Source organism: Ambystoma mexicanum, chromosome 2p (genome assembly GCF_040938575.1).
Source record: "Ambystoma mexicanum isolate Mex_15411 chromosome 2p, UKY_AmexF1_1, whole genome shotgun sequence".
Classification (NCBI taxonomy): domain Eukaryota; kingdom Metazoa; phylum Chordata; class Amphibia; order Caudata; family Ambystomatidae; genus Ambystoma; species Ambystoma mexicanum.
The window spans coordinates 112,321,802-112,335,979 of record NC_090923.1 but is presented as its reverse complement, the minus strand read 5'-3'; the positions used below and the strand labels follow the sequence as shown (position 1 = coordinate 112,335,979).

The 14,178-nt window shown below is 47.2% G+C and overlaps 1 protein-coding gene across 1 annotated transcript; it reads right to left on the bottom strand.

Annotated features, from left to right (window-relative positions):
- Window positions 1-13,583: 13,583 nt before the first annotated feature.
- On the bottom strand, window positions 13,584-13,943 carry LOC138567722 (histone H4-like). The gene has a single exon (XM_069646197.1). The coding sequence runs from the start codon at window positions 13,941-13,943 to the stop codon at window positions 13,584-13,586; it is 360 nt and encodes a 119-aa protein (XP_069502298.1).
- Between the last annotated feature and the right edge of the window lie 235 nt (window positions 13,944-14,178).

The window sequence follows — 14,178 nt, the reverse complement described above, 5'->3', positions numbered from 1 at the left end:
GCCATAAAGTATTTTGAACCAAACGAGATTTCATCCATATCTCAACAGTTCTCAACTTACTTGCCTGAGTAAATTCAACCAATTCGTTATCTCAGGAGGCAATATCTTCTAATGCTGGGACATCAGAAAATATTTCCATAATAGATTGTCGATTTAAATCATATTGGATGAATGGCAACGGTCTGCAGGATAGAAGCAATGAAAAAGGAGCTGGACGTTTTTTAGACCGTGTGGCCAAAGTAAAATGATTTCGGTCTGATTTTACCATTTGAGGATTTCTAACCTCTTTGTTATTCGTTAAGGCAGTATCAATCATACGTAATATCTCAGGGGTGAGAGAGGCTAGAGTAATGGGCCCTTCAGGTATACTATGGGTCGAATCAGGGACTGTTTGTCATGATGCCCGCTCCCGGGGAGCCGGTTCAAGCCCTGCGTCCCCGAAAGCGGACATCCAGTCCCCAAGGAAGGACCCAGCAACCCCATATAGGGGCCCTTTGGACAGTGTCCTGGCGCCTATAGCGCCAGGCTCATAAAAGACATCAGTCCTGGCGCCATAGGCGCCAGGCTCATTATGGAAGTGCTTGGGTGCACTTACCTGATGCAGACCATGCTGCTGGATCCCGGCCTCTTTGAGGCCTGAAAGGAACTACTTTACCTGTGGGACTAATTTACCATCCAGGCGTGGCCGGGGAAGGATACATACCTGATTGGAGGAATGATACATACCTGGAACTTCTTTCAAGGCTATTTAAACCCCACCCGAACAGCCACACGTGCTTCGCGTTGTTCTGCATCTAGCAGCTGGACGCTCACCGTGTCTGCTCCTGCATCCTGACTTCTGCCACGCCTGCCAGCATCCTGGATCACCTGCAAAGGAAGAGAAGAAGAGAACAGAAGAAGGAAAAGTCCTTACCTGCTAAATCCGCATCCCGGAGACATCTCGCCGACGATCCTAAAAAGGAAGAGTTTTATTTAAAAGCTCATCGCGTTGATCGCTGCAGCGCCGCATTCCACTCACCTTTACAGGGCACCTCCATGTTCAGCAGCGATCATCCGGATTCGCAGTCACGCCCCAGCGCCTAGGGAGAAAAAGACCAGAACAAAAGGTGAGAGAGAGAAGGGAATAAGGAAAGCTAAATCTCCATGTTAAGACTTACCTGTTGATTCATTCCCTCTTCATTTCGGGTCCGCGCCGCATCCTGGCATTTCCGGACCCCGGCCCCTAAGGGGAAAAAGAGACATCAGCGTTAATGAGCGAATGAAAAGACATTACCAAAAAAAACGCTCATTAAAGACTTACCTGATTTCTACAAGGATTTCACCTCTCATCTCGGGTCGGTGCCTGTTCCCCGGCATTCCGTACCCCGGCCCCTATGGGGAAAAAGACACTAGCATTAGTACATTAATGCATGGACACAAGGGGAACCTCTTATCAAAAAACTTACCTGGAAGCCAAGGAAGTTTGGTTCTCACCAATATGAAAATCCAGTGAAGTAACTGGATACCAACGCGCTCCTGCATCAGAAGCAGGATGGAGCGCTCGTCCTTCCAGACCCTAAGGTGAGAAGCTACGAGGAATCACAGAAGGGTTTCGAGGAGGGTGAGAGGGGAAAGTGGGAGGCTGATTGCATTACCCCGCAGACAGTTAATCCCCTATTTTCGCCCTCAGAAGTATACTTCTGCGAGCCAGACAAGCCAGATTTGGGGGCCCGGTCCAGTCCGTCTTCCGAACCCTGCGCATCACCTTAGAAGAGGTCACAGCAGCGTGAACCAGGCCAGCGTCTCCGTGGGAGTCAGGTGAGCGTTACACTGTTATAGTGTTCTGTGTTCGATCTGGCGGTGGATTTGAATAAGAACTTTGAGCATTCTCGCCCTTCTTTGCAATAGTGTGACCAGGTCTCAAATGAGACGCAGAGGCATGTTGGGAGAGAAGACCCCCAAGTGCCTCAGTACTTTGATTTATGGACTGTTTGACTGATTGTTTATCCATGGGCAGAGTTAGGTATTTTTGTGACGGTTGGGCGGCCATTAAAGCATCAACCGCTTTCCGAATTTCCTGCTGATAGAAATCCTTAGAACATTGTGGGGGGACTTGATTAGGTGATGCTGTTACGCTCACCTGGCTCCCACAGAGGCGTCGATCTGAACTGGACAGGTGCGGTCTCCACCAATGTGACGCGTAGGGCCGAGGTGACGGACTGGACTGGCACACCTAGCTTCGTTTGCTTGGCCCGTAGGAATATTCTTTTGCAAATGGAGAAAGGGAATTAACCACTCGTGGAGTTGAGTGTAAATCCCCACACCCCCCGCTGTTCTCCCCACGGATCACCTTTGATGTCCCGTCTTATATTCTCACCTGATGGTTTGAAAAGATGAGCTCGCCATCCTGCATTGAGCGCAGGGGCGCGTTGATAACCAGTTGCTTCACTGGCTCGAAGGAATTGGTGAGTTCCAGAACAATATTGACTCCGAAAAGTATGTAGTTCGTAAGAGTTCAAATGCCTGACTTTCACTCTTGTCCGATTCCTTGCAGATTGCAGCTTGACCCTAGTGAAGAGTTCCTCGTGGCAACCGGTAATATTCTGGTAAGGATTTGTATTTCCAACACAGTTCGATAAATAATGTCAAAATGTAACCTGTTGCTTTCTCCTTTATTCAGGCGCTGAGAGAAATTATGAAGTCTCTGGGAATAATACCTCCGGCGGTAAAATCAGGTAAGTCTAATGTGGTGAGGAGGGTTCCCCTTGATAGTCCCTTTGTTTCACCTTGCTGTCCTTTTGTTTCCCCTTAGTGGCCGGGGTTCGACGAAGATGCAGTGGAAGCTGCGCCGACCCGTGAAGAGGAATAGTACCCCCGGTGGTAAAATCAGGTAAGTCTATGGGGGGGTTACTAATATTCCTCTGTGCATTCCCTTGGCTCACCTTGCTGTTCTTGTCAACTCCTTAGGTGCCGGAATGAGGCGGGAACATGCAGGAGGATGCGGTGGAATGTGAAGATGCTGCGAAGGCCGGTGAGTTCAGCGCGGCGCTGCAGCAGGCGGGGCGACGCGCATAAATTAACTTCTTTCTTCCAGCTCGAAGGCGCGATGGATCGGGAATTCAGGTAAGGATCAAAGGTATTTCGGGTGTGGTTTAAATAGCCTCCAAAGTAGTCCCAGGTAAGTATTCCACCCCAGCCCCGCCCGAGTAAAAAAATAGTCCCTAGGTAAAATAGTCCCTTCCAAGCCTCATTTGGCTTGGAGCTCTTGCACCTTAGTCTGCATCAGGTAAGCTTGCAGCATGGTCTGCATCAGGTAAGTTCTACTTTATGAGCCTGGCGCCAATGGCGCCAGGACTGACTCTCCATATGAGCCTGGCACCATAGGCGCCAGGACCGCACCCAAACAGCCCCTAGCAGGGGTTTTTGGGCTTGCCCAAAATAACTTGATGCCTGCTTCCGGGGTTGCTGGACCTGGTCTGGGCCCCCGGGGGTAGGCATCATGATAGATGCAGCCTGGACACAAGCATCTTGAGAAGATAATGAGCAAATTCGTTCATTTGTGGTTGTGGCTGTGGCTGCAGCAACCGGTTGATCAAGTGGAGCGTATGAAGGAATGCTCGGATTGGTGATAGGAATGGTTTGCTTTTTTCTGTTAAGTGCTTGTTGAGCATATTTCTTTGTCACTGCCTTGAAAGCTGTAGACAAGGCTCTTTTAGGTTGATTTATTGATTTGATAAATTGTTTAGTCTTCGTCGCAAGTGTTTTAACAGATTTTAGATTTTTAGATTTTTTGGTTTGTGATATGAGAGAGGACTTGAATACTTCAGAGGGAGGTTTATTCGCATGGAAGATTGTGTAAGCACGTTTGCTACCGGACGGATGAGAAGAGTCCTCATTTGTAGGTGGTGCTTGTGCTACCTCTGCATTTGGTGTTGTTACTGTCCCATCCTGAACGATACCAGCAAATTGTGGTAGCATAGTTGGCATGCTTTCAGGAGCATGAGGCTCTGTAGCTGGAAAAGAAGTATCTAAGTCATGCATACAAATAATAGTCTGGCAAGATACAGAAGTCATGGGAGCGTTTGATCGAGGGAATGCGTCATGAACTTGTGCTTCAATGCTCTGAGAATTACATATGTTGTTTTGCCGAATTAGTATTCTGTCCATTTGCGCAGCCTGATGAGTGAGTTTGGTTTCGAGAGCATCAAAAAGTCTGGTCATCGAATGTATGGCCAGGTTCATGGCATTCAAGTGATTTGAAGTAATTTGGTGGACGATTCCAATTGACTGGGGGGTTTAAAACAAGGCGATCATTCAGGTGGTTTTCGAGGACTGGGAGCTGAATAGGATACCGCTATGGCAGAGTTTGGATGGCTATAATCAGGGAAAAGATCTGGAGATCTGGAAAGATTATGAGAAGTGTCATGCGCCGAGAAGCACAAGCCATTTCATTCTAGATCAATCACTGCCATGTCGATTTGCTCCAGTTGATTTATGTTATTAATAAAAGGTTGTGTCAAAGCTGCAGGAGCATTATTCAATAAATATCTTTGTGAAATGTGAAATTGAAGGTAGTGAACTCTTTTATATTGTATCTAATAGTATGAAATTTGAACTGAGTTATTTGATGAAGTTATACGAAAGAATAGATGAAGATGAAATGTGTGTAACTTGATAAATGTATATGATGAAGATATCTATTTTTATTTATTGTATTATGTAATTGGATAACAATTTTATGAAATCATGTGTAAAGTTTTTGCTTAAAAAACTATATCACATTAAAAATAAAATAAATAAAATGATTCAATAAAGCACTGTCTGTTAATGAAATATTGGGATTAGCATCTATTTGTGAGGCATTCAGTAGCAAAGGCCTTGTGGTTGGTAGGGTTACTGAGGGTACAGTTATGTGTGGCACAGGATCGTTGGGATGATTAATCTGGTCCACTGCAGACTCTGGGTTTTTTGGTGGTTTGGAGGGGCCAGAATCCGCATTTTGCAAATGGATTGATGACTCACCAATACAAACGGAGGTCAGTCCATGGTTATTGTGCGACTCCATGTAAAACGAGCGTATATCCATGTTCGTGGTTGGTTTGGACGACGAGAGCGTCAGCTTCTTTATACACCTTGATAATGGCATACAGCAGGATTGTTTGGGATCTTTTTGCTTGACGCGGGCAACCGATGGCGAGAGCCGAGCATTCTGGTTGTGAACAAGGGCCGGAGGAGGCATGCCAGTCCTCAAGCAAAATACACTGCGGTGCATTTATTAGGCAAGATGAAAAAATATACAAACAGCGGATTTGGTTATCAGCTCTCCAGCTGAGTAAGAACAGTGATATAAACCAAAGTGAAAAACAATGGCCCTTTCCAGTTCACGAAGGTACCAACAGAAGAGACGCCTAACCACAACAACGCGACAAGCGCGGCAAAGCAGCCAAGCGGGTACTTCCGGGTACTTCGCTTGGGTGCGCACGCGCAGGTGTGTGCGCTAGCGGACTTATGAAGCATGCACCAGAAAAGGGGTGGAGCTCTTGAAGTTAAAGAGCTAACACGCTCTTTGTAATACTGTAGAGCAGGTCGTAGTTGCCAAATCGACAGTGTGAAGCAGAGTGAGAGGCTAAGCAGGTACTTCCGGGTACTTCGCTTGGGTGCGCGCTAGCTATCTCTCTCATGTGTTAGATAGGATATCGCAGAAAAACAAAGGTCTTCTCAGAAGTGTCTTGTTGAAAGAAATCTTGTCTTGCATTGTTGTTTCCCCATATGCTTTTGTAGACAGAATGTTCAGAAGACAGTCAATAGCAGTAGTTATTGACTTGACCCCGAGCATTCTGATTGACTGAGAGGAGTTCAGTAACAATCTCCAAGTGCTAATTGTATATAATGCATTGTGTTGTTGAAATATATATGCATGTATATGTGTCACAGAATATCTCGTCAGCCTCTGAGGACAACCCTGAAGTAATTGGTTGCTAAGTGACCAGTGACGTGTCTGCATGCTCAGGAATTGGCGTTTACATGGAGCTCAGCCCTGTGGGGCTTCACTGGTATTGCAGATATCAACGGGATTCCTGACTTTGACATTTGCTGAATGAACGAATATAGCCCCCATTATTTTAAAAAAGGACATACATAGCATGTCCTGAACCATTTTCGATGCTGACACCATGGCCCTGCCCCAGCACACCGATTTAGTGTTTACAGGCGTCTATCATTCATGTACCGTTTGGATCGTAAGGGCATACAAACAACATGTACCTGTTATCTCGAGAACTATGAAACAGTAAGTGTATTTCTGTAAGGGAATTAGGCGTCGATTTTTATATAACCTCTCTTTATCAGCAGTTCACCCTCTGGGTTAATGCACCACCTGCTTTGAAACCAATACAGTATTATGATTGTGGAGTGAAATGTGTGTGGCATGAATTCTTTTTCAAGGCACCGGTCCACAATTTCCCTTAACAATTAAAAACAACTAGCACCACAAGCACAAGTCCCAGGTGCTAATAGCTATCCCCCTTATGCCATCCTTGAGCACTGGGGTTCTTTCTAAAATACAACTAGCACCACAAGCACAAGTCCCAGGTGCTAATAGCTATCCCCCTTATGCCATCCTTGAGCACTGGGGTTCTTTCTAAAATATAACACTGTGGCACATGTATATGGTGCTAGTCCAAGGAGATCTTTACTGGTCCAAATGAGTGTGTTCATTTCAATCAGAGCCATTTGATTATGATTCACTGTGTGATTTTATTGCAAAATATGGCTGTTGCTATAAGCCCAACTGCCGACACGTGTTTTGACTGTGCTTCGGTCTTTATCAAGACTGGGCTGTTATATTCAATTCAATATTAAAGATCTCCATGGACTCGCGCCATATGAAGGGGCCATAGCGTTACATGTGTCAAATTGCAGGCATGGGTGTACCTTTTGGCACCAACTAGAGCGGCAGTCCACGCCTTATAAGAACATCTAATAAGCGCAGAGAAACCTAGCATACCCTGCTCTCTGTTATTACATCTAAAATGTATTCCGTTTCCATGAAGACATGTCAAATATTTATTCTCACCAATGGCTACACTTTACAGATTGTTTCTTTTCTAAAATAAGGAGCCGCTTCTGCTGTGCACTATGTGCTGCAGGAAGGCGGAGTATCTAAATACCCGGGTAAGCACTGGGTAATGTCTCAGTATTAGAGGGGCGTGGCCTGAGATGATCTCCAGACTCGGACACGAAATAGATCCGGGGATCAGTTAAAAAAGCTGCCCAGAATCACAAATGCCAACGTGTGGCTATGTGACAAAGGGATTTGGTAAAATATCCATTCCAAAAAGTACAATTTAAAGAACATACTGGGCCCGATTCATGGACTATTTGCCCCGTTCAAAGTGACTTTGCCCTGCTGAAAAATGACTTTGCACTGCCGACACAAACCCTGATTCATGGAACCGTGCAAAGTCCAGGTGAAGTCAATGCATAATCATTTTTACAGTACAAAATGACTTTGGCCGGACTTTGTACTCCAAAAATACACTTTGCACACCCCAGGAATTGCCCTGTTACCCTATGTGCCATTTCAAGCTTGGCTATGAATCAGCCTGGAATCCTTGCCAAAGACTCATGTCATTGGGCCAGCTAGACGCACTTTGATGGCTTGATTAAAGGGGAGCACACAGACCCAGATATCTCCATGAGTTTGTCCTACTTCCTGGCAGTCATTGAGTGACAGCATTTGTAAGGCACCCTCCCGGATTGTTTTACTCTATATGGCTATTCAGGAGAGGATCAGCCTTAAAATCAGTAGCATTAGTCATAAGTGCCTGTACGGCTCAGCCCCGGTATACCTCAGAGATAGTGTACAACTACAGCAGTCAGCGAGGACTACAAGGTCCAGTGATACCATGCTCCTTCGCTGCCCTCGTATTAGACGCGTTAGGGGAGGGGGGGGGGCGTTTGTTCTTTTTTTGGTGCAAGCAGTTGCACCATGGAATAAGCTGTCCATGGAGTCGAGGGTGACTGCTGATTTACATCTATTCCGAAAACGTCTGAAAACAATTTTGTTTAAATCAATTGTGTAACCTTTCCTTTCAGACCTGTCTGCTACCAGCAATCTTTTTGCGCCCTGATGCCTGTGGGCTCCGGCATATTATAAGAAGATTAATAAATATATAGTTCATGTTGTATCAAAGCTGCGACCATGGTCCTTTTTTTTGGTGTGGTGGCTGTTCCTTTCACTGTAGGGTACCCTTTTAAGCGCTGGCTGCTACTTTGCAGCAGAATCGCAGGGCAAGTTTGCGGACTCTACACAGGACATATTAGCTGACGGAATTAATCAGAGTATTTATTATGTATCAAACCATTCACGTCAACGGAGCTGGGATGCTCCGTGTTCCTCCCCTTCGGAAACTGCGATTCAGCAATTTGCGACAGGTCGGCAGGAGCGGCGAGGAATAAATCCAAGATGTAAGCGAGAAATTGTCAAATTAGTATGCGGCAGCTGAGGCAGGGGTGCCATCTTCATTCACCTTAGAAACGTGAAGTTTGAATGTTTTATCTCCATTAATCACTGACTGCAACGGCTTTGTGCACCAGAGGCCGGAGATAATTAACTTGACTATGGCTGCTTGGCTTATCAGTGTCATCCCCTTGTCCTCCCGTGAAATAGTTAAACCCATCAGCCTTTTTACTATTCCATTTAACTCGAATGCTTTAACATTGATGTTCTAAATGGCGCGGTGAGCCATGCGTATTACACTAACCTTTCTTCTGCGGGTCTTCTATATTTATGATAATTTCCATACTCTTTTCTAAGCCGCTCAACGGCTTTTTATGCAATATACTAACTGCCATTGGATGTTCCACTCCCTTCGTTGTATTCTTTTTTTGTACCTTTATTTCTGTTCTTAAATACATGCTGAATGGTGGTTTTGCTCAATACAAAACCTATGACATCTGTGGGCAACCTGCTGTCACGGGTTCGAATCTGGCATGGGGTTGCTTAACCCTTCATCCTACAATGAGAACTATTAATTAGGATAATTATAACAACTATTACTCCAGCGAGGAGAATTAAGTATTGTATTAATCGGAAATATTATGATTTGTTAGTAGTATTACACCTATTCCTCTTCTCCTAGGTGTTACTCAGATTCACTTGGATACAGCAGTGCATGAAGGAAGTGTAATTGACAAGCGGACTGCATCCGGATCCAGAATGGCCACGAACGCTCATTCCATTTAGACTATGTTAGGAGTTGTCTACTACTCACTCCATAGTTTCAAACTCTATTATGGCGACGAATGTAGCGGGAGTTCTGAGATGGGACGATGTTAAAAATTGGGCGTTTTCAGCAAGTAAGGATCATTATTGGTGAACAGTAGGAATGGCATGCCACAGTGTATGGACCACTACTCAGGGCTCCCGATATCTCTACGGCCTGAGCAAATACTATTTGGGACAGTGAGAGACCCCCGCACTGCAAGCCTAGATGACCAATGAACCTGCAGGAAATCTGGAGGTGCGGCCTCACTCTGACCACAATCTGCTCATGCGAAGGGCACTTAGGAGACAATGCATGTATCTAATGTTTGGTATAAGATCAAGTTGGTTCCCTTCATATCATCCAGCATGGTGACCAGCACAGAGGCTTCTATGTACCCGAATGCCTGCACGCAGAAAACCTTAGAACCACATTCAGTGTCATGAATCTGCACAGAACCATCCTGGCTTGATCCTGGACACTTATATCACATATTATTAACAACTAGGTTCAGGCAAACACCCACCCAGCCTTACTAGTGGTGTTCCTGGAGGACTTGCCATTAGATTGAGTTGTGAAGTACTTGGGATATGATATGATATGATAGTTTATTTATATAGCGCCTATACACAATGTGTTTCAAAGCGCTTCAAGGAGGGAGGGGACATAGGAAAAATACAGTTACATTCAGCAAAAGTCCTTGAAACAATACAGAATGTGAAAATAACTATCATAATAGGCCTGTCAACATTTCTGATAGTGCAAGTGCATAGAACAAGTAAGGCAAGAGGTGATGGAAAGGAAGGAAAACAGAGCAAGCAGTAAAATTACTAAGTCTGACGACAATTTACGCAGTGCAGGTGGTAACAAGAGGCGGGGGGGGCAAGTGGACGGAGGGGGGAAGGAGAACAAGACACGCTACTGAGCAAAAGTCAGTGACAAATTGAAAAGTAGGGAAGGGGGGAGGGGGAGAACAAAAAGGGGGGGAGACAGACAAGCTGCTATCAAGAGTCACGGAACAGATGATAGGAGTAAGTGCTAGGAGGGGGAAGTCTAAGAGGGGGAGAAAAGGAGGGGAGAGTAGGAGGGGAGTTGAAGAGGATGGAAATGAGGAGGGGGGGTGGAGCACAGAGCAAGAGGGGGGGCAAGCAGGGTGAGGGCACACAGATACTCACGGGGGGGAAAACAGAATCTCAGGGGGGCAAACAGACACTCACGGGGGGCAGGGGGGGCACACAGATACTCACGGGGGGCAGGGGGGGCAAGGGGGGCACACAAATACTCACAGGGGGCGGGGGGACAGGGGGGGCACACAGATACTCACGGGGGTAGGGGGGGCACAGGGGGGCACACAGATACTCACGGGGGGCAGGGGGGGCACACAGATACTCACGGGGGCAGGGGGGGGCAGGTGGGCACACAGATACTCACGGGGCCAGGGGGGGCACACAGATACTCACGGGGGGCAGGGGGGGCAGGGGGGCACACAGATACTCACGGGGGCAGAGGGGCAGGGGGGGACACAGATACTCACGGGGGGTAGGAGGGGACACAGATACTCACGGGGGGCAGGGGGGCACACAGATACTCACGGGGGGCAGGGGGGCACACAGATACTCACGGGGGGCAGGGGGGGCACACAGATACTCACGGGGGGCAGGGGGGGCGTACAGATACTCACGGGGGGCAGGGGGGGCAGGGGGGCACACAGATACTCATGGGGGGCAGGGGGGCACACAGATACTCACGGGGGGCAGGGGGGGCACACAGATACTCACGGGGGGTAGGAGGGGACGCAGATACTCACGGGGGGGAAGGGGGGCACACAGATACTCACGGGGGGCAGGGGGGGCACACAGATACTCACGGGGGGCAGGGGGGCACACAGATACTCACGGGGGGCGGGGGGGCAGGGGGGCACACAGATACTCACGGGGGCAGGGGGGGCACACAGATACTCACGGGGGGGCAGGGGGGCACACAGATACTCACGGGGGGCAGGGGGGCACACATATACTCACGGGGGGCAGGGGGGCACACAGATACTCACGGGGGGCAGGGGGGGCTCACAGATACTCACGAGGGGTAGACAAACACTCACATGGGCCGGTGATCCGGCGTACCGCGGTGGACAGGGTTAGACAGGGCCTTAGGAGTGGGCCTTGTGAGGAGGGCCGGCCAAGCCTGCCGGCCTCCTCATTGGCCCAGATGTAGTGGGCCAGGGCCAATCCCAGGCCACCAGCAGCAGGATGGAAGGCACTCCGGTGCCCAACAAAGAAAGAAAAGAAAACGCCATCTTGGAATGGCCGTGCCTCGAGAACCCAGTGAGGCAAAAACACACAACAACACACAAAGCATGCCAGCATCTGCGAATTTAGCAAATAAAGTACATGTGGCTGATGGCAAAGTCACGGAGTGAAATTAGCAGAATGCTGTGAGTATGCTGTGGTGCGATCATGCGCCGATACAATAAGCCCAGGGGGGCTTACCTGCAGTTCCGAAAATGCACCGTGTGCATTGCAGGGCCTCAGGATGGAAGTGGGGAGGCATCCAAGTCACAGCTCTGGTCGTCGTAGATGGAAGAGATGTGTTTCTTTGTGATGCGCCACTGGGTTTGGTGTGTATTGGTAAGGGAAGGAGATGTGTTATATAGTGCATGTCTGTGTCTGCTGAAAACTGGTGATGTCATATGGAATGCTGATGTGTGAATGCGAGAATGTCTACCTGAAGTTTCTGCACTCAGGCAGTTAGTCCTTCCCTTCCTGGGTGAGGGGTTGCTAGTGTTTATCTTGTCCTTATATCCTATTCAACTGTAATTTAAGAACTGTTAATAAACTACTTAAGTAGCCTTGAGAAGCCTGGAAGTCACTTTACAACAGATACTAACATTGCTGAAACAGATCTTCCGGAGTTGGGAGGGTGCGGCTTGGTGAGCCAATCAGAATCACTGACTATCCCAGAGATCTATCGGATTTGGGACGGTACGACTTGGTGGGCCAATCAGAGTCACTGAATACCCCAGCAAGATTATGTGTGCTCTGGCAGGATCTGGGTCTCTATAAAAGGTTCAGATGATGTTCGCTTTCTGCGTCTGGGTTTTGTTATTGGTGGAAGAGCAGGTGGGGGAAGGGTAAGTCCATAGCTTCTTTTGTGGAAGAGAGCTGGTAATTTGGTGCATTTTTGAGGTGTTTCTTGTGATTTTCTTTGCCCATGTACTAGATTAAACCCCAAAAAAGGGTCCTCTCTCCTCTCCTCTGTTTCTTTTACATGCTGTGCCACCCATTAAAGTGCAAAAAAGCCCTTCTGATGTACTAATCCCAAATGGCTGTGTTTTTCGCACCACCTCCATGTGTTTCCTTACCTTCTGTTTAACACAGAAAACAGACTTAAAAATGAACAGTTCTATTTTGTGTGCCTGCTAGCTGGTGTAACCAAAATACCCTTCCCATTTGAATGTGAAGTAGATCATTCTCCCTGTGCTTTCCTCATCCTTATTTGTGTGTCAGAGTACCATGTTTCAGGCCACTTGTGTGACACAGTCAGTCACTCGTTTGCTGTTTTATTTTTGTCTATTGTTCGTCCTTCTTCAGAAATGAATTGCAGAAGAAGAGTCATGAATATGAAGAGCTGGGAGAGTTGGATGAGAAAGAGGGGATTCACTTTTCTGGGAATGGTAATGTTCATTGCCATGATGAGGTCTAACAGGTGAATGGTTTGCCTCATGTGGTTGTGGGCCATGTCGGTGCCAGACGCCTGAGTAACGTAAACATGCAAAGACTTGCAGACATAGTTATCTTCCTTTTATGTTAAGATCAGAGCTCACACACACCCTGAATACAAACAACATCTTCCATGTTTGCGGGTCTTGCTGCCCCTTTGATGGAAACTACAACGCTTTTTATGGGGTTTCCCCCATCCCTTGTCAAGGTTGTGTCCTAAGTTATCAATTGTGTTCAGATACATCTTTCACGTTTCCGCTTGTTTTCAAGATTCTCAGCACTTCATGAATCACCTTAGTGTACTTTGCCACCGAGTTTGTTCAGACCAAAATGTCACCTTGAAAAAAGAGAATGTCTTTATTTGTTTGTCCTGTACATCTTCGAAAAACGGAGGCAGCTGATGCTAACCTGAAAGGCATGCAATAGAATTAATAAAAGCCAAATGAGGTGATGAAAGCAGTTATGGTTTTACTTTTGTCTAGTAACTCAGTTTGATGTTAAGCGCACCTTAAGTCTAAAGTTGAGAAGACAATCACTTCACTGATTCTGTGCAAAAGCTCACCTGTATTTGGGAAGGGATAATAGTCCCCTCTTTTTTTGTTTTTATTTTCTGTGGCTCTTAAAAAAGCATTTGGGCTTGTGTGCTGATGCTGCGGTTGGTCTTCCTCAACCCCCCGAATCCATTGAGAGTGTGTCCCTGGCGCTTCAGGGCATACACCACATCCATTGCAGTGACTGTCTTCCTCTTGGTGTGCTCAGTGTAGGTGACGGCGTCCCCGATCACGTTTTCCAGGAAGACCTTGAGCACACCGCGGGTCTCCTCATAGATGATGCAGGAGATGCGCTTGACTCCACCACAGCAGGCCAGGAGGCGGATGACGGGCTTGGTAATGCCCTGCATGTTCTCTCTGAGCATCTTCCTGTGCCTCTTGGCACCGCTCTTGCTGAGACCTTCCCCTCCTTTGCCGCGTCCACCCATGGTGACTGTACTTCAAGGGAGCTGAGACTGTGTGAGAGATAGTCCCCTCTCATACTGACATTAAGACTGCTTAAGTCAATGCAAAGCCTGATAGAACATTCCATTTTGACCACAATCGCTATGGGAGAGATCTACAAACATGACACAGTTTCTTCAATAATATGATCATTCACCATGTCCTAGAGCATTTCTCTGAGGTCTTCATTTAGTCCCATATGTATTTTCCTGAAAGTGC

Excerpts from the sequence above, each read along its gene's own strand:
- LOC138567722 (XM_069646197.1), bottom strand. The coding sequence starts at position 13,943 with ATGGGTGGACGCGGCAAAGGAGGGGAAGGTCTCAGCAAGAGCGGTGCC.